Below are 27480 nucleotides of genomic sequence, written 5' to 3'. Positions count from 1 at the left end.
CTTGCAGCGCGGACACTTGAGGGCGCTCTTGCAGCGCAGATTCAAAGGGGCGCTCTTGTAGCGCGGACATTAGAGGGCGCTCTGGAGGCGCGGGGCTGGACGGGACCAGCGGGAACTCAGGTGGGCTGGACGGGACCAGCGGGAACTCAGGTGGGCTGGACGGGACCAGCGGGAACTCAGGTGGGCTGGACGGGACCAGCGGGAACTCAGGTGGGCTGGACGGGACCAGCGGGAACTCAGGTGGGCTGGACGGGACCAGCGGGAACTCAGGTGGGCTGGACGGGACCAGCGGGAACTCAGGTGGGCTGGACGGGACCAGCGGGAACTCAGGTGGGCTGGACGGGACCAGCGGGAACTCAGGTGGGCTGGACGGGACCAGCGGGAACTCAGGTGGGCTGGACGGGACCAGCGGGAACTCAGGTGGGCTGGACGGGACCAGCGGGAACTCAGGTGGGCTGGACGGGACCAGCGGGAACTCAGGTGGGCTGGACGGGACCAGCGGGAACTCAGGACGGCTGGACGGGACCAGCGGGAACTCAGGACGGCTGGACGGGACCAGCGGGAACTCAGGACGGCTGGACGGGACCAGCGGGAACTCAGGACGGCTGGACGGGACCAGCGGGAACTCAGGACGGCTGGACGGGACCAGCGGGAACTCAGGACGGCTGGACGGGACCAGCGGGAACTCAGGACGGCTGGACGGGACCAGCGGGAACTCAGGACGGCTGGACGGGACCAGCGGGAACTCAGGTGGGCACTTGCGAGGTGCCGGAATTGGTGGGCTCAGACGAGGAGCAGGCACAGGAAGGCACTGGCGAGGAGCTGGCACTGGAGGGCGCCGGCGAGGAGCAGGTACTGGATGGCACTGGCGAGGAGCAGGCACTGGATGGCACTGGCGAGGAGCAGGCACTGGATGGCACTGGCGAGGATCAGGCACTGGAGGGAATGTCATGCCCTCAAACTCAATTAAAATCCCTACCGGCACCTGCTTTTCCTTCCTCGGTGGTTCAGGGTGAACCGTTATAGGCGGCGGGGTCCTCTCCAGCGCGGACGGCGCAACGTTCATCGCCCCTTGCAGCGGAATCCTCCTCGCCGTGGGCGGAACATTCATCGCCGTGTACGGCGGAATCCTCTTCGTCGCGGACGGCGCAACGTTCATCGCCCTTCGCGGCGGAATCCTCTTCGCCGCGGGCGGAACATTCATCGCCGTCTCAGGCGGAGCGAATTTCTCTTGGGCGGGGGGTAAGGGCGAGCGGCGAATGGCGACCCGTTCTCCCCAAAACGGGTGGCCTCCGTAAGCCGCGCCAGGCAGCCTGACATCCCACGCAGCACGAGCAGGGGCGAGCCGCGAACGGCGGCGTGAGCCCCCGCAAACTACGGGAACCAGCTCGATCATCCCGAGCGGTGATCTCGTTTTCTTTTGCGGTCGGATCTTCTGTCACGGTCGGTGGTTGTAGTAATCGGCGCCCACACAAAGGATAACAAAAAGGTAAATTTAATAGCATCAACACACATCAAACCATTTACAACTTAAGATCCGACAAACACAGAGGGAGAACTGAGGACTTATAAAGGGAGTGGAACAAACGAGGAAACAAGGTAATTAATAGAACACAGGTGATGAATATAACTAATTAACAAAACTGGGTCATGAACTAAAACAGGAAAAACCAAATATGGGCAGAAAGGAAACTAAACAGAAACAGATATATTACACACCTATCATTGTAAAATTATAGCTTTGTATTTACCCTGTAAAACCTACCATATTTAATATGGAAAATTCTAAGGCCTCTAAATTATCAACATTATCAATATTTTCATAAAAACCTGTTGTACATAATCTACTACATGCATTTTGTCATCTGACATACTGACTGTTTAGTGCATATGTCTTTTTGCTGTGAAATCTTTTTTTTAAAGTATGTAAGAATAACTTTTGTATTGTTAGTAATATTTCAAAACAGTGATTTCATCTAATTTTTTGGCCATATAAACATTTTTGCATATGCAAACTTTAAAAAAATATATATATATATTGTTTATTATATTTTGTAATAACGTTAAAAAAACGTTTCCAAAAACATAATATCTCAGTATTATTTATGCCAAGTTTACAGGGTTTACCTGTAATTAATTCTCAGTCAGATCTTACTGAATTACTAATAATAAATTAACTTTTGATTTGTGTTGGATTCGTTTTTTTAAAATGTTGGATCTCAAACTGTAGCCTAATTGAATGTATGTCAGCAGCTATTTAATTCTGTGAAAAACAGAAATAGAAATCTACTGACATTGTATCAGTGTAGCCTGTGTAGATGTGAGTGAGTGCTGCTCCTGCGCAGACGCGTGCCAACAGACCGTCATGAACACATTACAGGAAATCCGTCGGTTCTTTTGAACTGTTCACTTCAAAGATCCGAGTAAAGACGATTCAATGATTCTTTCACGTCATAACGTGACTCATTCAAAGGGACTCATTAGTTCTCGGCTCGAGTCGAGTTTATATAAATCAGTCGGCTGGTTAATGACTCGAAAACCGCTCGGACCCTTTCTGATTTGCAAGTGAACCTTTTTTAGTCCCATGGACCATAGACATAATAGAGATTATGTCTATGCCATGGACAGTTTAAAAAGATTCATTGAAAAGATTTGACTCACGAGAATGATTCGTTCACGAATCAGGTAGCGATGAAACACGACCTGCCGGTAGAAACAGAGCCATTAATAGATGACCGATATTAATAATGGCTGGCTTGCAACCCCAGGTACTCGATTCAGTATTTTATCGATAGACAGTCCCGAGACAATTAAAACATTTGATGTTTGGCCCTAATTTTGTGGTCTATGTAATAGCAGCAAACGTTAGCTAGTATGCTGCCATTATAATAATGAACTAACAGTTAGTCTGTTTACACCGCTCTTTAATCGACACACAGATAGACAGATCCGTTGATTATAATGAGGACGGCTACTTTAGTTTAGTTTAGTTTAGTTTGTTGTGAAAGCTGGCTACAAGTAAAACGCCTTTTAACGTGGCAGGAACACTGCAAATACAATACTTGTATTTGCAGATTACTATCATAACATATGGGGTGATCTGGGTGATATAGTAATTAGAAAAGCATAGCCTGTCTGTTTTATTAAATGTGAATCTTTGGGCAATGCAATGCAATTGTATGTGCATATTTATTTATGAATAAATGCATATCTGACCTTTTTCATATATACTGTGTATGACAAGTTTGAAAGATATCCTCCTGTATAAAGGGCCACACAAGCTCTCTTCTAGCTGAAGCTTCAATGAGAGGACAAGCATGGCCATGTTTATCTCACACTCTTGTGACATAAGGAAGATGTCAGCAGGGTTATAGGCTCAAATGTGCATAAATGTATAAGGGATATCCACCTTGTTTAATCACCCCTTTCTTTTTGTAGTTCACTTAAATAGTTTCGTAGTAATAATAAAAAATACATCTCCTGAACTGCTTTCTCCCATTCATTTTTCCCATAAGAATTTTACATAAGGCCTTCTTTTAGGAGTTACAACCAACCAGCTGCGAGGTGAATCGCATCATAACAAAATTTGATTTTATGTAAAAACATTTGAAAATCAAGACAAAAATGTACAAGCCCCATAAAATATTGCAAATGGCATAATTAAAAAGACAGATAAATATAAAAAGGCCTCCATCCCACTAGCTTGCTCTATTCTTTTTCTATTCTATCTGTTTTCTTTTTATTTATTATATAATAAAAAAAACCTTGCTATGTGTATTGTGTTAGGCTGAGACTTGTCATATGACTTGCATATTGTTGATTACATATTTTGATTGCTTCCATTGTCCTCATTTGTAAGTCGTTTTGTATAAAAGCATCTGCTAAATGACTAAATGTAATATAAAATGTTTGATTTAAAGATTCAAAGGTATATATTATTTTATTGCAAACAAAGGTTTATTGCAAAATATGCCTGTTTTAAATATTTAAGTAGTAGTAGCATAGGGAAATTGACTCGCAGTACTTCATAGGAGTGTTTTTCTGGTGTGATTTGCTTGTCTGGATCGTCTGATTGGTCATTTCCCTGCAGGATTATGGGTAATGTAGTTTATCACCAGGAGAGTACTGTTAAAAATAATTACATTAAGTTGAAATAACATGCTGATGGCATCAACAAAACTAATTTTGATAAAATTATGAAAATAATGTTGTCTTTTGTGTTTGACAGCATTAACAACCTCATAGCTCAAAGTAGGTCTGGTTTGAATGTCTTATGAGTCGTCATTAAAATCTGTTCTTCAATTGAGAAAATGAATAGAATTTTTACTTGTTGGACCCAGCTGCACTCAATTATGGGACTCACTGGAAAACTGGATTCTGACTGGTCAGTAGTGGTCAATAATGACCGTTTTCCATGGGAAATCAATATGTGTTGGGATGACAAAATAAATCCAGATCAGAAGTTTTGTAAAAACCTGAAGGGTTTGTATAACATATAACCTTATATGTGACACTGGAGCACAAAACCAATCTTAAGTAGCATGGGTATATTTGTAGCAATAGCCAGCAATATGGGTCAGAATTTTCCATTTTTCTTTTATGCCAAAAATCATTAGGATATTAAGTAAAGATCATGTTCTATGAAGATATTTTGTCAGTTTCTTACTGTAAATATATCAAAACTTAATTTTTGATTAGTAATATGCATTTATAAGGACTTCATTTTGACAACTTTAAAGGCGATTTTCTCAATATTTAGATTTTTTTTTGCACCCTCAGATTCCAGATTTTCAAAAGTTGTATCTTGGCCGAATATTGTACAGTCCTAACAAACCACACATCATTGGGAAGCTTATTTATTCAGTTTTAAGATGATATGTAAATCTTAATTTAAAAAAAGTGACCCTTATGACTGTTTTTTTTGGTCCATGGTCACATATGGTCATACAAACTACAAGCAAAATAAATGTAAAATAATTGCATGTGGGTTGTTAATTTTCTTTGTCTTCACAGGACGATCCTTTAAAAATGTCCCACAGAGAAACTTGGAAGTAAGTACTCTCATGATCAAACTTTTTATGTGATTGTTGCATATAATAATGTTTTTTTAGATGTTTAGAAAGGTAAAAGTGGTTTGTAGAAGGGTGTTCAGCTTTTCCAAACTGTCACAACCTGTCTTTTTAGTACCTTTTGATTGTCACCTTCTGTATAAAAATAGTTTCTAGAGCATATGTGTGTCATTATTATAAATGAACACTGTCAGTGTCTTGCAGGTGGCCTCGGTAGGTCTGGCCTCATGTATGATCCTGCAAAATGAACAGCTTTTTCACAATTTCCTGGCCTGTTTTTCTGTATCATTAGCTTCTCGATTTGTGCATTTGAGATTGTTTATCTCTGTTTTAGCTTTGATTTCATGGCATAAACATTCTCTGACTGTTTCTGACTTTTGTCTACACTTGCGTGTGTGTAACTCCAGGATGCAGCACGAGAGGTTGCATGTGAAGCACAGAGGTCATGAGGCCATGCATGCCGAGATGGTTCTGATTCTCATTGCCACGCTGGTGGTCGCACAGATTGTCCTGGTTCAGTGGAAACTAAGACATTGCAGATCCTACAATGTGAGTGCCATATTATACATTTAGGACTCTTAACATCACTATGCTTTAATATAAAGAAGTTAATGAATATTTTTGATGTTGTTTCTCTTGTAGATGGTCACACTATTGCAGATGTGGGTGGTTCCTCTTTACTTTACCATTAAGCTTTACTGGTGGCGCTTCCTGTCCACATGGGGCATGTTCTCTGTCATCACCAGCTATGTCATATTCAGAGCCACACGCAAGCCGCTTTCCTGCAGAACGCCACGGTAATGCACGGAAATGCTTAGTTTTTTGAGAGAAAGTTGCAATTCTGTCAGCATTTCCTCACCTATATGTTGTCCTAAAACGCTCTGTATTGTATTGTATCAAACGTGAACAAGCTAAAAAGAGCAAATGTCCACCATAAAAGTCATCTTTGGTTTGACCTTGCACACTGAGTCCGAAATTTTCGTATGCGTTTTTCTGTGGGGGGGTTTCGTATTCGTTATCCTTTCCTATCAAAATGCTTGCTACCGATGCGAAAACGCAGAAAATCGAACCTGGTCTTAATTTTTTTATGACGGACGAAAGTTTCGGAGGCAGTGTGTAAATGTGATTGACACACTTTGAGGTCGTATTTATTTTTCAATGTGCGAAAATTTCGGATGACGAATTCGGACTCAGTGTACAATCGCCTTAACATTCTTAGAAATGCCTTCTTTTGTGTTCTACAGCATAAAGAAAGTTTTGATTTTGACCGAAATTAGCAAACTTGATGATTCTTTCAATATTGAATTTTCGTTTTTGTTTCGTTTGTTTTTTCCTTTAAAGCATGGGTTCTCAACCAGGGGGCTTTAGAAAACTTTCCGCAGAATTAAATATATCAATGAATAAACAACTTAGTATTTAAATGAATAAATTATTTTTAATCCATTAAAATAATCTTACACTGATCTAAATTAAATACATACATCAAAATCTGAAAACAAAAATCAAAAACTTAATTTTGTCCTTCAATAACTATTATTTTAATTGAAGAAAAATACAGTTCCGGAATGAACAAGTTTAATTCATTAAATATATCAGCAAGAATTTTGAAAACAAACAGCTTTGTCATTAGCAGAAATACCAAAAATATCTTTCATAGGCTTTTACTGGTGTGTAGGCTTTAAATACTATATTGTCTTGGACAATAGGGGGGCCTTCAAAAAAGTTTTAAAGCTTTAAATATAACTGAAGCATATAAAAACAGCACATGTGTAGGTTAGTTTTATGAGTGCATTATAAGATGTGTAAGGCCCCTTGCCGAATGTGTTGCATTAGCAGTGTTAAATAGCATACATTCTAAAATAAAGCCTATTTCACTTCTGCAGGATGGTGTATAAGTGGTTCCTCCTCATTTACAAGCTGAGCTACGCTGTGGGTGTGATTGGATATCTTGCCATCATGTTTACCATGTTTGGATTCAACGTTTTTTTCAGGTGTGTGAACTTGACTGACATCGGAAACATGCTGTTTGACGTATTTGCTTAGAAGTGAAACGGTGCCTTTATTCTGATTCTAAAATCCTAAACAGAATTTGGCTGCGTCTGAGTTAGTGAGGCAGTAGTTTCCATGGTAATGCTGACACAATGGCATGCTAATTGGAAGGAATTACTCCCTTGGTAACATTGCAAGTCTGAAAAGAAATAGATTTATACTTCTGGTATAACGTATGTTTCAGAGGATGTGCATTGATTGTTTAAAGAACAATTGTACAGACCCCAGGTCCTCAACCCTGTTCTTTATTCTTTCCCTGTTCTTCAGAATTAAAGCAGAGGACTCAATGGATGTGGGTGTGATTATGCTTTTCTACGGTCTGTACTATGGGGTAATGGGACGTGACTTTGCTGAAATCTGCTCAGACTACATGGCATCCACAATAGGGGTAAATATATGTATCACTTTATATGACAACATCCAAACATTCTCATATTAATATAATTCTAAAAGGTGCTGTATGTAAGTTTTTGACTCCACTAAAGCATAAAAATACCATAATATGTTTGCAGATATTTAAGAAACATGCTAAGTTAACATACTTGTTTATCTGAAAAACAATGCTGCAGTCAAGTTATTCTCCTTTGAAAATGTGCGTTCCGGCCCGGAATGTCTGTGTTTGTTTTAGTTTGTGAAACCCGCCCACTGCCAGTCCGTATTTCGGCCCCCAGGTTGCCAGTTGGCAGAAAACACAGCGTATTTCATGTCATTCATCATCATGTGCTCTCGTTCCTGTTGGTGTCATTAATCTGGCAAGACGTGTGTGGGTCAAGTCTGAGGAGGAGGGGCCGGGTGAAAAAAAACCCTTTCCAATATTTTGTATTTGGACTGCAATACTTAGTTCAACCTTTAGGTGTCAATCCTTCATACATAGAATGCATTGATACAGTATTTTTAAATTGTTCTCTGATATCTACACAGAAGGTATGTGGCTTAGGTAAGGGCAAAAAATCTCCAGAAACGATTTTACATGTCCATTTACAACCCTAGGATTTCTCCCTAGAATGAAACGGTCTGTTATTGGCTTATTTGGCAGGGTCATGAATAATAATGAGCTCTGCTCTGATTGGCTGTTTCACAGTGCTGCTCAATGTTGAGCTCTGCTCTGATTGGCTGTTTCACAGTACGGCTCATCAGCAAGAAGGAAGCACAGGGAGGAAAATATATATTTAAATACTTTCTCTCGCAGTTATATCGTCGGGTAATTATACTGTATTATAAAACGCGGGCATCAGGGAGCCGTTATTAATATGCGAGGCATTGAAACTGCTTTTGAACGATCCATCGATCGCGTTATAGTTTCACTTTCAAGAGACGCGATCACACAAACTATGTTTACATTATGGAGCAACAGTACTTACCACACATTTCACAAGATCAGATGCTTGTCAGTGGTGCTCAGGATCTGTAAGTCATTCGCCATCATCCTCATCTCTCCTTACTGAGAGTGAAATCGTATGTACTGTAACAGGCTACCGCTAGCAAGGAGCTAACCATGTCCCTTTAGTGGCTCGCGTTATTTGCTTTCTGTACCTTTCTGAATACAGACACCAACCCATCCCTGCACTTCACACCCCCTGCACGGCCTGGAACATAACATTTATTTTGTTATTTTCGCTGTTGTCCGCGCTTGTTTATTTACAATACCTGCAGAGCTTCTGATGGTTCGGCCGGCTTAGAACAAGGGTGGGTTTATGCAAATGTTGGGGGCGTAGTGATCCCGACTGTTGCGTCACAGTCGGTGTTATGTTCTGATTCGCCTGTTTTTCAGTGGTCTTTTTTAATCACGAGATTTACATATGAAGGAGGAAACTATGGTGTTTGAGGCTCACTGTATGTCATTTCCATGTACAGAACTGTTATTATTTAAATATGCCAGGGTAAAGACAGTTTTTCATTCTATGGCACCTTTAAGTGAAGTGAAGTGAAGTGAAGTGAAGTGACATACTGCCAAGTATGGTGACCCATACTCGGAATTTGTGCTCTGCATTTAAACCATCCAACGTGCACACACACAGCAGTGAACACACACTGTGAACACACACCCGGAGCAGTGGGCAGCCATTTATGTTGCGGCGCCCGGGGAGCAGTTGGGGGTTCGGTGCCTTGCTCAAGGCACCTCAGTCGTGGTATTGAGGGTGGAGAGAGCGCTGGACATTCACTCCCCCCACCTACAAACCCTGCCGGCCCAAGACTCGAACCCGCAACCTTTGGATTACGAGTCTGACTCTCTAACCATTAGGCCACAACTTCCCCTAAGCCCTCAGACCATCCAAGATGTAGACGAGTTTGTTTGTTCATGGGAACAGATTTGGAGAAATTTAGCATCCTTTGAATTCTCATTCTGATGGCACCCATTCACTGCAAGTGATGTAAAGCTAAATTTCAGAAAATCTGTTCTGATGAACAAAACATTCTGCATAACTTTTGTGGGTGTGTATATATAAAGATAAAAAAATTAAGTTCTTGTAAATGTTTATTTTCTGTCTGCCTTCTTCAGTATTATAACATGGGTGGTATGCCATCCCGAAACCTCAGTAATGATGTGTGTGCCGTGTGTGGTCAGAAGATTTTTGTGGATGTAGATGAGGAAGGCGTCATTGAGGACACCTACCAGCTCTCCTGTAACCACATGTATCCTTCATTTCCCCTAAACCTCGTCTGTTATGTTTTTCTTAACAGGAAACAAGAAGTTGTTATTGTTATATGGAATTGCTTAGCTAATTTAATTGATGTGTTTGACTTGATTTTTTTTAAATGACTTTCTGTTTATTGTATGGGGAAGCAGGTAGAAGTTTCTGTAAGCAATTGTTAGTTTGTAAAATTAGTCCAATTATTCTGTTTATTCTTAACTACCTATGATTAACAGATTTCATGAATTCTGTATTCGTGGCTGGTGCATCGTGGGAAAAAAGCAGACGTGTCCATACTGCAATGAGAAGGTGGACCTCAAAAGGATGATGAATAACCCGTATCCTTGAATTTTGTTCAATTGGTCATAATTTACATGCAAGACATTCAGTTAAATAATTACTGGGTTTCCAGAACACCTACACTGCCATCCAAACATTTGGGGTCGGTAAGATTTAAAAATTTTTTTTTTTTTTTTTATGCTCACGAAGGCTGTATTTATTTGGTCAAAAACACAGTAAAACAGTAATATTATGAAATGTTATTACAATTTAAGATAAATGTTTTCTATTGCATTGTGTTGTATTTTAATTAATGCATCCAAAATATAGGTTTTTGTTTACATAATAGATGTGTGTACTGTGTATATTTATTAAGTATATATAAATACACACATACATATATTTTGAAAATATTTACATGTATATATTTATATTCATAACATTTATATTACATATAAATATATTTATATAAATGTAACATTTTTCTCAACTTTATAGGTGTGTGTATTTATATATATACTTAAATATACACAGTACATACACACATACTACATAAACAAAAACCTTTATTTTGGATGCAATAAATCGCGATTAATCATTTGACAGCACTAATTTTAATATCTAATTTATTATATTAATGTTGAAAATGCTGGTTCTGCTTAATACTTTTGTGGAAACTGTAATACATGTTTTCAATATTTTTTTTTAATATATTTTGATCAATTAACAGCATCCTTGCTGAGTAAAGTTATTTCTTAAAACCATTAATTACTTATGAATAATATATGTATATCTTGGGTTTTAAACATTTTAATGTGAAGGACCCCATAATATGAAGATTGCCTTGCAAGTTACCCTGTTTCTAAACTTTAAAGAAAAAAATTTGAAATATTATCTGGGGAAAAACCCCTGGTGTTCTCACACACACACTTATAGATATATACTGAGAATGTTTTGAAATGTTATCAGATTGCTGTTTGTATTATTTACGCCTTGAATCTGAACATCAGCTGGGAGAGAACGCATGTTTTATATGGACAACTTTTGGATTGGTTGAGGTACCTGGTCGCCTGGCAACCCATCATAATTGGAGTCGTGCACGGAATAAATTTTTCACTTGGACTTGAATAAACCGCTACAGTATTTGACTCAGTTTAAAACTGTGCATGTGTTGACATTTTGAATATTTATTTGTAAATTTGACAAATTGTACACTTTATAATATAAATAAAACAGCCGCTTTTACATTTTAATTTATTAGAAACATACTCATTCAGACACACACAACTCTCTCAGAAGTGACCTACGCTGATACATCAGAGACATACAGAAGCCCCTCTAAAGCTGCTGTCTATCACTCCTAATCAAAACTGTGCCTCATTTTGTCTCTCTGTCTGTTTAACAGTTTAGCATTGTTGTGGTGTATTTTATGTTGGTATGGATATTAAGTGGTTATGTTTTCATTAGGGTAAAATGATGAGGAGTGCTCGCCAAATCGGTATTTTTTTGTTTCGTTTTATGTTGAGCTGGCCAAATTGTAAAAACCCAGGAAGTGACCCGCTCTGTGGAAAATATTTTTGTCTGTCATGAGTAGAAAAAGCTGGCAAAAAATGAAGAACTTTGGGTTTGTGTTATTTATTTTCAAATTTTAGGCTGAATTTAGATTTGACTTGATAGCAAACTGAAATATCTCACTAGTTATACAAATATATTAAACATCACATTGATGATAAGTAATGTTTAAGTAGCAAATCAGCATATTGCAATGATTTCTGATCATGTGTTTTAAAGTTACAATATAAAATTGTTGCAAAACAAAAAGCATTTACATTTATACTAATTAATACAATACATGACAACAAGCTTTTCCAAAGTCACTTTTTAATGTGTTGTAGGTTAGCATGATAATGATATGACGTGATGGCGATATTAATAAACAAAATCAACACAGTCCAAGCAGGATTATTGTCCGAAGTCGTAAACAGCCACACATCAACTAGATAAACTAAATCAAATAAAATATTCCACTGAAACAATTTATCAATAAAGTGAAAACAATCATAAGTGTTGCAAGATGTAAATGTTAAGGCTGATCTTTTTTGTACAGACATAAAACAATAACATTCAAGTAAAATTATTTTCTGATGAGCATACAAAACATTCTTTACATACAATCCTTATATACAGAAAATAAAGCAAATCGGCACATTATGCATATGAAAACAATTTATAGTACAGACTAACTGTACCAAAACAAAATAAACACATTCTGGAATTTGAATATAAAAGCAAGAACACAAAATGACCTTTGCATTGTAATGATGATGAAATACTATTGCCATTCAGTTTTGATTGAATTTGTATGACATCATTACTACTACAGTATGTGAATCATGCCTCTAAGAATCCTGGGATACACAAGAGAATGATCGACAAATCAAAATCAGTTCTTTGAAAATGTTTGGCGTTTAACTACGTTTGCAATTGAAACCCAAACATCTTTTCTTTGAAACATTATTTACGATAAATGCACAAATATATAGATATTTCCAGTTTTTAATAGTAATTGTAAGGAAAATAGAGAGACCTAATATTTTCTAAATAAAGAACCTTAATGCTGCTAGTTTCATTCTAAGTATGCAAGGCAACAGTGCGTTGTGTAATCTACTGTTAGTCTCTTACACACGTACACACAGTATGTCATTACACACAACAAATAATTCAAATGTTATTGGTGATGTTTCAATATCACACTGTAATTTTGCTTATTGCAGTTGCACTGATTGGACTGAAAATTATGAATTAAACAGACACAAGTGGAATATGATCAGAGTTTGTGAAACTATAATCAGGCCAGCACTACCAGTCAAAAACTTCGAATAATTTGGATTATTTTTTATTTATTTTTAAATGTTATTGAGTGTTGTCAAGTCTTTTATGATCACCAATGTTGCATATATTTGATAAAGTTAAATATTATTACAATTTAAAATAACTGTTTTCCATTTGAATATATTTTTAAATTTAATTTATTCCCGTGATGGCAAAGCTGAATTTTCAGCATCATTAGTTGTCTTCAGTGTCACATCAAGAAATCATTCTTTCACGGAAATCACATTGAAATCACCTTCTGAAATCAATCTAATATGCTGATGTGGTGCTCAGTTATTAATAATGGTTCTTATTATTAGCAATGTTGAAAACTATTATTGCTGTTGTGGAATTATTGTATGTTCGTGGAAACTTTGATACACTTATTTGAGGATTCCTTGATTAACAGCATTTAATTGAAATAGAAATCTTTTGTAATATTTTAAAAAGTCTTTACTGTCACTTTTAAATAACCGAATGCATCCTTGCTGAATAAAAGAATGATTTTCTTTTCTTTTAATCTTCCTTATCTCAAAGTTTTGATTAGTAGTGTATCTTGGTTTCCACTAAATTATTAAGCAGCACAATTGTTCAACCTTGTTAATGTTAAGAAATGTTTCTTGAGCAGCAAATCAGAATTATTTCTGTAGGATCATGTGACGCTGAAGGCTGGAGTGATGATGCTGAAAATTCAGTTTTACCATAACAGGAATAAATTATATTTTTAAATATATTTAAATAGAAAACAGTTATTTTAAACTGTAATAATATTCACACTGTTTTACGGTATCTTTGATCACATGAATGCAGCCTTGATGAGCTTAAAATACTTTATTACATTAAAGAAATCATAGTTATTCCAAACTTTTGACCATTAGTTTATTAGTCAACTGTAAGATACGAACAGGTCAAGGAGGGAATGCTAAAGCTTAAAGACGTGAGATATCGCTGTCTGCTCTCTTGGATGTAGAGATACGAGTATCTCTATAACATATCCCTATCAAAAGTTTCATAAAAGTGTTGAGTTAGTGTTCTAACAGCATCCTAGAAGTCAGATGGGGGTTGGATGTGTCCAAACGTTGGTGGCGCATGCATGGTCCACACATGCAGCACACAGGAGCAGAGTTTCAGCTTAGGTAGTAGTTCACTCACCAATGCATTCTGATGTCTCAGTATTTCCACAGTGTAGAGTGTGGAGGTTTGGCAAAGGCATTCCAAGGCATCCCATAAACAGTGTTTACAAGCTGTAGTCTTAGAAGGTCATCCGACAATAGTAACAAATACAAAAATATGTGAAAACCACTGAGGAAGAATACCATTACATTACATTAAGTGCAAGATTTGGACACATACAGTATGACTTTGATTCTCTTTCCGTCTTAGATCAGTCTCTCTGAAGTCATTGCAGGTAGCGGTACACTTTAAAGCAGTGGTTCCCAGAATCAGCCACCACAACATGGCCATCTGAGGTCAGAGCGAGACCCTGTGGCCCGTAGAGAGGGTCTGCCGCTGTATTGATGTAGGACAGGAACGATCCACTTCCGTCAAACACCTGAGAATGAGAATGATTCCTGAAGTACATTTTATAATGTTCTGGGTTGTAAGTTTGCATATATATATATATCATGTTAAAATACACAGTTTAAATGTGTAGAGACAACTATATACTACTGTTCAAAAAGTTTAAGCTCAGTAAGATTTTTCTTTTTGAAAGAACTGAATACTTCTCTTCAGCAGGATTCATTAAACCATCAGTAAATTGACAGTAAAGAATGTTACAGAAGATTTCTGTTTCTAATAAAATGCTGTTTTTTTAAAATGCCTATACATCAAAGAATCCTGATTGACAAACCCTTTCTAGACAGAAACTGTCTGTCTGTCTGTCTAAGTTAATACCAGACTTCACAAGGACTCATTACTTGTATTCGACTGTTTCCCCAGTCTGCCACAATAATGTTCCCATTGACATCCACAGCAACCCCCGTGGGAGCATTGAACTGTCCGTTCCCTTCGCCATTTGAGCCAAATTTCAGCAAGAATTCTCCATCTGCTTTAAATACCTATTAGAGAGTTTAGAGTAATAATATATAGGGACATTAGAAAGATTACAGAATATTATACATTAGGAATAAAAGATAAAAAATACACACTATTGTTCATGTAACACCATGGAAATATTTGTGATGACATGGTTAGAAAACTTACCTTAACAGAGTGGTTATGAAAGTCTGTGATGATTATTTCATTGTTGTTGTTGACTGCTGCAAAGTGTGGGCCTATACGGAAAGGAAGGGCTAGGTTAAATTCATACAGAACCAATGAATGATTAGATCACATAATTGTATCAACTCAAATGTTTTATATCATTGGCATCTGTATGTTACAGTGCAGTCTGCAGCCCTTCATCAGATGCTATAGACCTGTACCTACCTGCAAACTGTCTGTCACCGTTTCCCCTGCTACCAAACTTAGTGACGAGTTTCCCGCTGGGATGGAAGATGAAAACCGTACAGGCCTTGTTGTCCACAACGATAACGTGACCGTTCTGATCCACAGATACACCTTTTGGGCCCATCAGCCTTCCTGAGCCCAGCTTAGCCTTCAGAAAAGTCAGAATATTGTTAATAAAAATAAAGTTTATTTTCAATTCGTAATGAAGCAGTTGCACACTAATTCTGAAATTTGCTTGTGAGTAGTAACTAAATATAACTGACCTTGTATTTGCCCTCACTAGAGAAGATGCTAACCCACTTATTGTCATAGTCGGCAATGATGATGTCCCCGTTTGGATGCACAGCTACTCCAGTGGGCCGCTGCAGCTGCCCCGGTGAACGGCCACGCACTCCGAACCGGCTCTGAAACTCTCCCGCATTTGAAAATATCTGATCAACAAAGGATTGGGTTCAGTTATCAGATTCTGCATGAAGATATACTGTATTCAGTTTGCATGACAGGGGGGTTCTTACCTGCACGCACTGATTGTTACTGTCTGCAATTAAGATTTTTCCTTCTGAACAAGCTGCTACTCCTTGGAGGTTAGTGAACTCTCCTTTATTCCTCCCCTTTGTTCCTATAAAACAAACAGATGTTGTTTAAAAGACTTGAGATGAAGAACATCTGAAGTATTTTGTGAAGCTTCAAGAGTGTTGCTAAGTGGTTATGCTAGGGATTTATTTTATTTTAGGTCATGCAACCTAAAGATGTTCTTCTGGATTTATTCAGGGTTATTATATGTTTTAGCTGAGGTACAAATATGCATGTTAATATGCATTTCCATGTTGGTCTAGGCTGGTTTATGGTAGTTATACTACTGTTCAAAAGTTTAAAATATATGCAAATAGAAAACAGTTACTGTAAATCGTAATAATATTTACATTTATTCATTTAGCTGACACTTTTATCCAAAGCGACTTACAATTGCTATATATGTCAGAGGTCGCACGCCTCTGGAGCAACTAGGGGTTAAATGTCTTGCTCAGGGACACATTGGTGTCTCACAGTGGATTCGAACCCAGGTCTCTCACACCAAAGGCATGTGTCTTATCCACTGCGCCATCACCACCACCCAATTAGCAATTTTACTGTTTTTACTGTATTTTTGTATATATATCAAATAAAAAAAAATCTTACCAACCCCAAACCTGTGAAAGGGTTATAATTGTTAAAGAAAAAAAGTTATTTGACAAACTTTAACTGAAATAAAATATATAAAAAACCTTTCAATATTTCAGTTAGTTGCAACATTTCTCATTTTCATTTAGTTTAATGTAGTACTAAAACAACTGAAATTACCTTAACTAAAACTAATACATTTAAAAAGACATATGAATAGTTCAGATACAAAAGCCTCTAAGTACAGCTGACGTTTTTCTTTAAAATTAGCATTTCTTTCTGGCTACTATATATAGGTTTCTATGGAAGTACTGGTACTTCTGAATGGTTTGAGGCTGGGATTTAGCGCATTTGAAGTGAAAATATTTGATGAACATATACTATGTTTGGAGAGCATTCACTCAGTATCATTATCTCATTTTTGACCAAGATGGCTTTTGCATGGGAACTCTTCATATTTAGAAAGAAACACTATTATTACCAAAAGCTATATCAATGATACTCATTTGTAAGTCGCTTTAGATAAAAGCGTCTGCTAAATGACTAAATGTAAATGTAATATGACAATGGTTTGGTGCAAGTCTAGATGGAAGAGGCAGCAAAACTAGTGAGGCTTTTGGCATTTTCATCAGGGAAAAAGCAGCTCATGATTTATTAAACCACATTCATTAGTCTTTCACTACATGTACCTATTCTAAAAATGAGGTCATCCTCGATCGGGTTCACTCTCTTTTTTGGGGTGCTGAACAAGCTTCCTCCCCGTCTGACGCCCTTCTGTCGGCTTCGGCTCCCCGGGGACTTAGCGCTTCGTTTCCGCGCCCCACCATCGCTGGAACCCGTGGATGCAGCATTGGCTGTGGTGGTGGTGGTTGGAGAATCATCCGGAGAGCTGGTGACCTTTAACTGGAAGGGGCTTCCTTTAATATGCTGATCATAAAGTCTAAGCGCTAGACTAAAATTTCCCTCTTTCTTCACCGTGTATTGGAATTCATATGTTCCATTTTTATGGTCCACAATTTCGCCGTCTGCAACGCTGCCATCCGGCGTGCAGACTTCAGCTGAGATGATAGCGTTACCCGTCTTACACAGTCCTCCAGACTTGTCCTTTGTGGTTATGATAACAGTTGCAGGATGGCCCACGACGCACTGTTCCAGACCCTCCCCCGACACCTCGGTCTGACTGGCCACGGCATTGGTGGTGACGATAGTCCCCAGGTTGTGGATGGACTTGCGAAGTCCTTCGATCTCCATCATGAGATCCAGCTGGTCATTTTCCTCAGGCTGAAGAGGAAGGCCCTGGCTGGCCAGGTCACTGAGTCTCTCTCCTACGTCTTTATGGGTCTGCAGTATGACAGCCTTGTTTTCCCCGTCCAGGGCTTCACCGGTCAGACTGCAGTTATAGTTGATTGCAGCTTCCTCCTGCAGAAGAGTGTCCAACTGAGCCTGCAATGCCTTTAGGATACACAAAATTAAGCATGAGCAATGTTTCAAAAGATTAGCAGCTTAATTAAAATTCCCAAGTTTTATCTTTATTTTATTTATTTTTATTCAGTTAACATGCTAATATATTTTTTTATAAATGTTAATTTAAAAAAAAATATACATAACGTAAACATTTGGGTTTTGTTTTGTTTGTTTTTTTTTAAAGAAGTTTAAACTTTTATCATCAAAGAATCCTGAAAAAAGGTTCTCACAAAATAATTTTCAAAATAATAATAATAAAAAAAAAAAAAACAGCATATAAGAACATTTAAATAGAAAACATAATCACAATATTACAGTTTTTACTGTATTTTTGATCAAATAAATGCAGCCTTGACAGGGTTATTATCATTAACTGAAACTAAAACCAAAACAAATTCATTATTTTAGATTAATTATTTCAATTCAAATTCATTACTGGAAAATAAGCATTAACTGATGTGAAATAAAATATATAAAAAAACTAAAATGTATATTATTTACAGCTAGTTGCCAAAACAACAGCTTTGAATTTTGTTTAGTTTAGGTTGTACAAAAGTACTAAAATAATTAAAAATAAAAATAAACTAAAACTCAATAAAAGCTATATAGACATTTAAAAAACACTAATAAAAATAATAAAACAATTAGAAATTACTAAAACTAATTAAAATGAAAATTAAAACAAAAATATTAAATAAAATCTAATTCAAAATATTAACAAAAGCTATAATATATCAATGATACTAATAACACTAAGCCTTAATGAGCATAAGAGACGTATTTCAAAACATAAAAAAAATTTACAGACCCCAATCGTTTGAAAGGTAGCGTATACTAAATACATGTGAAATATATATATAGTTAATTTATTAAATACCAAAAAGTATGCATATTTAATCTAATATCAGACTAATTTGTGCGTGCCAATATTTTTGTGATCATGTATTTTAAAGCTTATTATTGTATCATGTATCATCGATTGTGAGTTGAATCTTCTGTGCACATACCTTCTGCTTCAGTCCATAAGTGACTTCCAGCTCCATGAGCAAGACGCTCTTGCGTGTATCGAGGGTTTTGTAGAGCTCGCTGAAGGAGGAGTGGATGTCTTCCTCTATGGAGCTCCGCTGAGAGTTCAACTGCTGCAGAATATCTCTCAAACTCTGAACCGCCTCTCTTATCTGAGGAAGCCTGCGAGTTAGATAAACAGGTCCGTTAAACATGCATTCATCTGTCTATTCATCCATCTACCATTATTGAAGACATAAACACTAAATCATTAAGCAATCACTTAATGAATTAAGCAATTAGGAGAGAGATTTTTTTTCTTAGTCTGAGGCGTACATGTAATCTGCAGACTTGTTCTTTTTTCTGTACTGATGGTAAGGCCAAATCTGTAGAATGGATTTAAAAATGGTAAAATGTGTGGCAAAACTGATCTTACTGGCAGATGAAAATGTCACAAGAGGTGACACTTGTATGTATATTCTATGTGGGCCTTCTTATTTGTAAGCCTATTTATTTTACAGTACTGAGAATGACATGATGTGCATCATGGGAGCACCTGTTCTTGGCTGAATCCACTCTGTCCTGCAATGCCGCTAGCTGTTGGTCCACTATATTTTCCAGTGAATCAGTGGGGTGCTCAGCATGTTCTCCATTCACACAGTCCTCACATACTGAATTCTCACAGGCCAAACAGTACAATGCAGACTCCTGAATACAGCACAGAAAAATAACAGAGAAATTTTAAAATGTACAAAAACATTTCAATAGATTTTCTATTTTGTAAAATGTGTTTTTTTTTTATTGCCCATTTAAATATTTTTTACTAAATTTATTTATATTAAAACAATTCTGAAAACTGTTAAAATAGCTTTTGCAAATTTGTAAAAATGTATTTTTTTTGTAAACACATTTCGTTCTCTCTTCTATGTTCCATTTAAATTGTTACAAAAATTATTTCTATAAAAAAAATTATATTCGAAATCTTTCTTTTACATTGTTTTCTAAATATATTTCTATACTTCTTATCTATTCTATCTTTTTTTTCTAAAATCATTTCTATTAAAATTCCCCATTATGTAAAGTAAATCGGTGCAGCCAAAATTGCATACTGTCGGAGTAGGTACGACATTTAAATTTGAACCTACTTCACGAATGCAAAAGGTTATATGAAAAAAAATAAAAAGAATAATTAGGAAATACTACATTCACAATGTTGTCATTGTCAGCTGTGCCACTTCCCTGCGATTCACAAATCCTCTCCGGTGGCTTCATGGGGAAGTAATGCGTGCTTCAGAATCTGGTATTTTTCGCCTACTGTGAATTCGGACGTACTACTTTTGCCATACAGTTTTTTGCATAATATACAGTAGGGAAGCATTCGATTTCAGATGCAGCAATTTTTTATTTTTTTTCCCTGTATATTATAATACATATGCTGTACAAAAACATGCACAGTGGAGGCATCTTTTGGAACTATTTCAATATGATATTGCTTAAATAAGGCTACTGCATGTTATCTGAATCAGAATTGGTTGCTGAAAAAGGCCATATGAGTGAACCACTATTAATATATTACTATTCTATTTACTGTGATGGCCTTTTCATTGATCCCTCCTTCAAGATACCTTTGTCTTGTAGTCAACTTGTGATGCTTGAAAATAAGCTCATTATCTTTTCTGGGACTAAGTAGGATGCATTTCAGGTGCTACAAGACATAATATAATATAATAAGCAATTAAAAAACATTATAAAAATTGTGAGAAATACTTTCTGTAGGAACAGTCATCCTAACTGTTCCCTAACCTATTAGCTTCATTTTATATTCGACTTATGAGATCTATAGAGGAACCAGCTGAGATCAGGGTACACTTGTTTTTCTGGGACAGAAAGCTTATGCTCATGGGAAAACACTGCCTGTGATAGATATTTCACCCATCTGTGCAATCATTTTATGGTGAGTGTGTGTTTATGTGAATGTATTAAAATAGGTCTCACTTTTCCTTTGTGTTGAGAGCAAATTAACGCTGTTCCCTTGCCAGGCAGAGCCTCTAGTACAGTACATTCCTCACTGCTGCTGTCAGGAGAAGCCTGCTGCGTCTCCATGCGGTTGGAAGATGTAACTGCACCCACAATACAAGGATGCAGAAAGCACAAACCTAAAACAGGGTAAAAACGATATGGGGCATCCTTAACTGAGAGTTTTAATAGTACATTATTTTTGAGGAAAGTAGTTTGATTGATTATTATCAATTTAAACTTTAAAAGCAACTGTATGTTGTTTTCTGTGTTTTTGCGACTTTGAAGCCCCATAGTTGCATGGATGGCTGTACATGTGCATTTGTTGCTGCCGTAAAGAAATCATCCTTTTTGTGGAATTTCATACCCGTTTACCAAACTTACATACTCTCAGAAAAGACAGTTTGGGGGGAGCATGAGAAAGAAACAGAAATCATTCTCCTTAGAAGTCAGTGTAGCATTAAATTAATTTTGAAATTGATATTTAAAGGTAAAACGTACATACAGTTGCTTTAAGTTTCATAACTGTGACTATATTTCACAAGTGTGATTTTACTTCATATTTTAAGCTATATTACCTTTCATATTTTTTACTCTGTGGTGGAAACGGGCTTCCATAGTGAAGCCTATGCCAAAAAAGGTGGAGAAACAGTACTGAACATCTAAGACTGATGTTAATTTCAAAAAATCATGCCAAAATATGTTCCATTAGTTTCCTAGTGTCTCGATACCAATTTAAACAGAAACCATTATAATATTAATATCTGCAAAGACACAGGAAAATGATGCTAATATTAAATACAGACACGGGAAAAAGGGGAAACCAATTTGCCATTTTGCACTACTGGGAATATTTTCCATAAGAAATACAGCATAAAAGTCACAAAGTTAGTGGAAGTCAGGTTAAGTATTTAACATAAGCATATAACAGATGAAGAAATCTGGCCTAACGTAAGACTTCATAGCATAGAAGTTCTCTCACCTTAGAGAGATGAAGCTCAGGCGTTGTGCATATAAATGTGTGTATTCTTATATAATGCAGGGATATTAAGGGAAGAATGTGATCCACTGGAGACACAAACAGACCACAGGTTGCAGGGGCCAATTACAGTCTCCCCTCAATTGACACTGGGCCCTATGGAAAAAGAGGGATCAGAGATGAAAACGCACACATAAACACTGAAAAACATACTCACAAAAATCCTGTAGAATGTAGAAAAGCAGGAAAAATAAGATACACAACCATGTATCTGTATGTGTCCAAAAACACATGGTATTGCCATGATACCATGGTAAATGAATTTACATGAAACTTGAATGAGAGTTAAAAATAATCTCACTGGGTTACACCAAACTGACAGAGACCTACAGGTTACTATGGTAACCTAAATTGGCAAATCACAAGTGCTGCAGTCACATAAATATTTTCTCATTCTGCAATTTATGTTCTTAAAGCACGTTAATGAGCACAGTCTCAAAGCTGAAGTATTTCTGAACACATTTTAACAGGATGCTTTTTATGTCTTCAACTGTGATAATAATAAGAAATGTTTCCTGAGCATCATTGAAGACTGGAGTAATGATGTTGAAAGTTGAGCTTTGACATCACAGGAATAAACTAGATTTCAATATATATACAGAAAATGGTTATTTTAAATTCTAATAATTTTTCATACATTTTTTCATTTTCCATCAAATAAATACAGCCTTAAGAAACTTCAATCAAAGGAATCAAAAATCTTACCAACCCCAAACTTTTAAACAGTAGTGTATAATACCACAATCCATCACAAAATATGAGCACAGTGTTAAAAATGTGTGTGAAGTTCACTTTGTTCACTGTCACTTTGTTGTTATCTAGTCCAGCTGCTGTGAAGAATTAAATATGTAAGTTTAAATATAATGAAATACTACTCTTCACCACATTAACTTAATTAATAATTTACAGAAATCTGTAATATTCTGACCCAGACACAGGGCAGAGAACAAACACACAAGTCCTTTCTCTTTTTTTTTTTTTTTGAGGTTTACCGTGATCTTTGGTACTGATTTCAGATGTGTATTTTCCCAACAGATGGGGTCTCTCTTTCTTCAGTTGAAAATAAATTAAGGTTTTTGAGGAAAACATTCCAGGATTTTTCTCCATATAGTGGGCTTCAACGGGGATCAGCGAACTGAAGGTCCAAATTTCAGTTTAAGTGCAGCTTCAAAGGGCTCTATATGATCCCAGCCGAGGAATAAGGGTTTTATCTAGCGAAATGATCTGTCATTTTCTAAGAAAAAATACAATTTATATACTTTTTAACCACAAAGGCTTGTCTTACACAATAGCTTGACTTCACGCATTACATAGTCATGTTGGAAAGGTCACGCGTGACGTAGGCGGAAGTACCAACTCAGTGTTTATAAAGCGAACGTGCAAAGAAAGTCAAACGCCCTTTACAAAAAAAGGGTAAAACAATGATGTCGGATGATTTTGTAGTTGGAGGAGAAAATGAGATGGAGTTTTTCACCCTACCCTCCTTTTTGAACCAAAGTACACAGACGAAGAACTAACCATGCGTGACCTTTCCATGTGTGAAGACACACATGGATTGCATAAATTAGAATTTTTTGGAGAAAATTAATGTTGGTTTTGCTAGATAAGACCCTTATTCCTCGGCTGGGATCGTGTAGAGGCCTTTGAAGCTGCATTGAAACAGCAATTTGGACCTTCAAACCATTGGCCACCATTGAAGTCCATTATATGGAGAAAAATCCTGGAATGTTTTCTTCAAAAAAACTTAATTTCTTTGCGACTGAAGAAAGAAAGACATGAACATCTTGGATGACTTGGGGGTGAGTAAATTATAAGGAAATGTTCATACTGGAAGTGAACTAATCCTTTAACAGCTTCCATTCATGCCCACTGTAAAAACAGAGTGAATTTTGACTGAAATAAATGGATGTTTCCCATGTTGTCATGTGAATGGATTAAAAGCACTCAGACTAATGAAAATTTAGGCAGAACATGATTAAACGACTAAACATTACAATAATGACTCTATTTGCTTTGGATTACAGCTGGTCCAGTCATTTATTTCCCACAACGTTTTTAGTTTTCATTGAAAAGTAAACTGAAATAGGGTCAAAACTTTGTTTTCTGACCTTTGAATCTGTAACTACAAGCACTCATATTCAAAGGAAGTAATATGTTGTGATAGAACCCCACATAATCACTAGAAAATTATTAGAAACGCACAACTACTCATGAATACTGATAAAGTAAGTTACTTGGGAATTTAAACTTGAATGGGAATGAGGTCACGGGGGAACTGATGAATGATGTAATACAAGGAGATGGAATATTGAGCAGCCATATGTCATTACTCTTCAGACAATGCCATTTCTATCACAAAAAGCTCTCAGTGTTAGAACCAGAGCCCCTCTTTCCATCTCAGAGATCATAATGACACAGGACAAGGAACGTTAACCATAAGGATCCTGGCAAAGGCAAGCAAGCGATTTTGTGAAGGACTATTTAGAGTTACTGAAGCAGAATCTCCCCAGGGTAAAACCACTCATGCATTCTGGACAGAAGATCCAAAAGCACCCGATAGTTTTCCTGTCTGCTCGCAGAACAAATAGGACATGTCATTCTCATGATGGCACAAGCACTAACCTGTCATAACCATGAGCTTTCACAGCCAGCATTACGTTGCAAATCTATAAATAAAAAAAAAAGAAAAGAAAAAGAAAATTTCGGTATAAAATTAGGCCTCAAAAATAGTGGTCAGTGAATATAGGTGCTAAACTTTCAGAAAACGTAGATAGTCAACCTGAGAATCCTTTAAAAATACTATCAAGCTAACCATTTAGCAAACTAGCTATTTAGTCTACTAACCATTTATCTTATTATCTTAACTTTGATTAGTCAGCTATCTTAGCACACTGCTAACTTAATAACTTGCAAGCTTAAAATACTGCTAGCCGATTAGCCAGGTAGCTGCCATTGCTACAAACAATAAGCAAAACTGCTATTTTGATTATAACTGTGATTCCCAAACTTTTTGTCAGCAAAACAACTTAAAATATTGATTTAGTATGCATTTTATTTTGATAGGCTTTTTTTTATAATTTCTTTTCAATTTAATGATTGAGTAACTTACATTTACATGTATTCATTTAGCAGTAACTATCATCTTTTCATCAACTCTTTTCATAACTCTAATTATAGTTATGGAAATCTTGGCCTGGATGAAAATTAATTTGACAAACAACAAACTTTTATTTGAAGTCAGCATGAAATAGTAAATTGAAATTGACTGGATTGTTTGCTCATGCCAGTGCATGTACACGTCATCATAGAAGAGACGTTGTGATGAGGGGGAGGGTAAATTAATGTTTTTCATTAAAGATTATAAGGGTAACAGATTAAGATTAAAGATTATGAATGAAAAAAAAAAAGTCACAACGCTCCGAGATGGTATTTAATTACAATTCCAATACTGCATCCTGGTCTGGAATCACTTAAATGTGAAAACAAATGACCTAGGATTGGGAAAATGCCTGGAAGTATAATTAAGAAACACCCACTTCACTGTCAGTTTGCTTTCATCTGAAGATTGTAAAGGTAGGAAGAGGTCCACCACTATACTTTTGTATTGATTTGCTGGTGGGTTGATTCACTTAGATGAAACATCCTGAAAAAGGAGGATAATTTACATGAACTACTGCAGCAGGAAACTGGTTCACTGCAGTAAGTCTTAAAGAACAATGTAGGAAGGCCATCAGTTCTTATGTGGTCATATAAAAAAAACAAAAAAGCCTCCAGAAGAAAAGCCAAATGCCCTCAGACAGATACAGTGTTTATGCTGAAGGTGCCCAAATGTCGAAACGTGTTCTCTGATCCATGCTTTGTATCCTGGTTCTGCCAAACAGCACTGAAGCTGCCAAAGAAGACTATGAACAAGAACCAGTCTCTGACAAGGAGACTGTACATTTTAAGAAATGGTTCCTACTCTTGGAAAAGGGAAAAGTGATGCAATCAGCCTGGCTGCAGAGCAGTAGCTGACATGAAGAGCATGCACTTCCATTACACAGTTTAAAACCCTGGTCTGCGCTTCCGCAAAAACATTAAACAATAAATTAAAATATGTATCTATCTATCTATACACAGACAGAGCAATATTGTCTAGAAAGGTAATTTTAGGAAATAGTTTATCTAACATTCTATCTACAAATTGGATTTGTGCCTCTATTGCTTAAAACAAAAATCTCAGTGTTCCCTAATTATAGAGAGTGCTTCCTACTTCAATCACATATTGAAACTTTACTTTTCTAAGAGTCAGAAGCATAATTTCATACACATAAAACTGATTAATTTGTATAAGCATGATATATTTCACAGCATATCAATTTTAAATAAATATATTCTCTCTCTCTCTCTCTATATATATATATATTTCTATATACTTTACACTATATACTTTATTCTATACACATATATATATATATATATATATATACACATACATACATACATATATATATGTATGTGTGTGTATATATATATATATATATATATATATATATATATGTGTGTATAGAATAAAGTATATAGTGTAAAGTATATATATATATATATATATATATATATATACACACACACACACATACGGCATATTTCTACTTTATTTACTGTATGTTTCTAAGTAAGTATGCCATTACAAAATAATATGTATTACAGATTGTGAAGCAAATTTCAGTGCAAAGACAAATTGATTTGAATTGGATTTTTTTTTTGTCAGATTCATTGTATTTAGGTCAAAGAGCACAGCATATTGGTATCATGCTAATTCAGTTGATTAGAAGCTACCAGCAAAAAAAATTTAAGCATACGTGAAGGCCTGACAAATGAAATCAACAGACTATTAGGTTTGATGCAGAGCTAAATAAATAAATAGCAGTTTTGCTGTACATGAGGCCTATCAGAAAGATGCAACATTCACTTTCATTCTAAAAAATACCTGATATTGCATGAGTCATATGCTGTCTTCAATAGAACAGTGAAGGTTAAGTTCAGACTTCATGCATTACATGCACCAAAACCACTTCATCTAAAGAAACAAGCCTGCGAACGCAACAGTACTATCTTCCATCACAGTGTATATGTGAGCATCCATCTCCTCTCCTCCACTCCACCCCACCCCCGTTCTTGCTTCCCATGGAAACATGGTGCGTTGGTGTATCGCAGATGCTGCTGCATTATTCCCTGATTGCTAAACAACCAGCCTCCCTTTCTGTGCTGTTCTCTATGTATCTGTCTGTATTTTGGGTCTTACCTTTCATCCATCGCTGCGTAGCTTCAGATGCACCAGCGCTACAGGAGCTTCTTGCCTTACTCATCAGCCTGAGACCCATTTCCCGTAGAGGAGGGGTGGGGGCTGTTTTGCACAGTCTCGTTTCGTTTCTGTTCACTCCCCCTCTCTCTGCTCTACAGC

At 36.8% G+C, this 27480-nt stretch overlaps 2 protein-coding genes across 5 annotated transcripts; one reads left to right on the top strand and one right to left on the bottom strand.

Annotated features, from left to right (window-relative positions):
- The first annotated feature begins 1447 nt into the window (after positions 1 to 1447).
- On the top strand, positions 1448 to 12101 carry LOC306873037 (RING finger protein 175-like). Of its 3 annotated transcripts, none has more exons than XM_079422036.1 (9): positions 1448 to 1489; positions 5014 to 5051; positions 5477 to 5618; positions 5712 to 5866; positions 6953 to 7060; positions 7386 to 7506; positions 9619 to 9752; positions 9988 to 10089; positions 11041 to 11281. In XM_079422036.1, the coding sequence occupies exons 2-9, from the start codon at positions 5029 to 5031 to the stop codon at positions 11159 to 11161; spliced, it is 906 nt and encodes a 301-aa protein (XP_079278162.1). In that variant the 5' UTR covers positions 1448 to 1489; positions 5014 to 5028; the 3' UTR covers positions 11162 to 11281. The 3 variants fall into 3 exon arrangements, with proteins under 3 accessions (XP_079278162.1, XP_079278161.1, XP_079278160.1); XM_079422035.1 differs by having other exon boundaries at positions 1464 to 1599; XM_079422034.1 differs by lacking the exon at positions 1448 to 1489 and adding an exon at positions 2610 to 2768 and having other exon boundaries at positions 11041 to 12101.
- On the bottom strand, positions 11899 to 27480 carry LOC306873029 (tripartite motif-containing protein 2-like). 2 transcript variants are annotated; one of them, XM_079422021.1, is made up of 13 exons: positions 27322 to 27470; positions 21981 to 22133; positions 21577 to 21624; positions 20978 to 21138; positions 19539 to 19690; positions 18985 to 19165; positions 17203 to 17965; positions 15868 to 15971; positions 15616 to 15783; positions 15332 to 15500; positions 15107 to 15177; positions 14821 to 14961; positions 11899 to 14453 (listed from the first exon to the last, which is right to left on the bottom strand). In XM_079422021.1, exons 3-13 carry the CDS (start codon positions 21614 to 21616, stop codon positions 14301 to 14303), a joined length of 2103 nt encoding a protein of 700 aa, XP_079278147.1. In that variant the 5' UTR covers positions 21617 to 21624; positions 21981 to 22133; positions 27322 to 27470; the 3' UTR covers positions 11899 to 14300. The 2 variants fall into 2 exon arrangements, with proteins under 2 accessions (XP_079278147.1, XP_079278148.1); XM_079422022.1 differs by lacking the exon at positions 21577 to 21624 and having other exon boundaries at positions 27322 to 27480.

Source organism: Barbus barbus, assembly GCF_936440315.1.
Source record: "Barbus barbus genome assembly, chromosome: 7".
Taxonomy (NCBI): Eukaryota; Metazoa; Chordata; class Actinopteri; order Cypriniformes; family Cyprinidae; genus Barbus; species Barbus barbus.
Note: the sequence above shows the minus strand (reverse complement) of the source record. Positions and strands in the feature narration are given on the sequence as shown.

Bases quoted from the DNA above. Each gene is read 5' to 3' on its own strand.
- LOC306873029 (XM_079422021.1), bottom strand. From the start codon at position 21,616: ATGGAAGCCCGTTTCCACCACAGAGTAAAAAATATGAAAG. The intron at 17,966-18,984 runs GTATGTGCACAG...TGTATCCTAAAG, and splicing joins CTTATGGACTGAAGCAGAAG to GCATTGCAGGCTCAGTTGGA. The intron at 14,962-15,106 runs GTAAGTTTTCTA...ACTCTCTAATAG, and splicing joins TTCATAACCACTCTGTTAAG to GTATTTAAAGCAGATGGAGA.
- LOC306873037 (XM_079422034.1), top strand. From the start codon at position 2,748: ATGGCTGGCTTGCAACCCCAG. The intron at 5,052-5,476 runs GTAAGTACTCTC...GTGTAACTCCAG, and splicing joins TCCCACAGAGAAACTTGGAA to GATGCAGCACGAGAGGTTGC. The intron at 7,061-7,385 runs GTGTGTGAACTT...CCTGTTCTTCAG, and splicing joins GGATTCAACGTTTTTTTCAG to AATTAAAGCAGAGGACTCAA.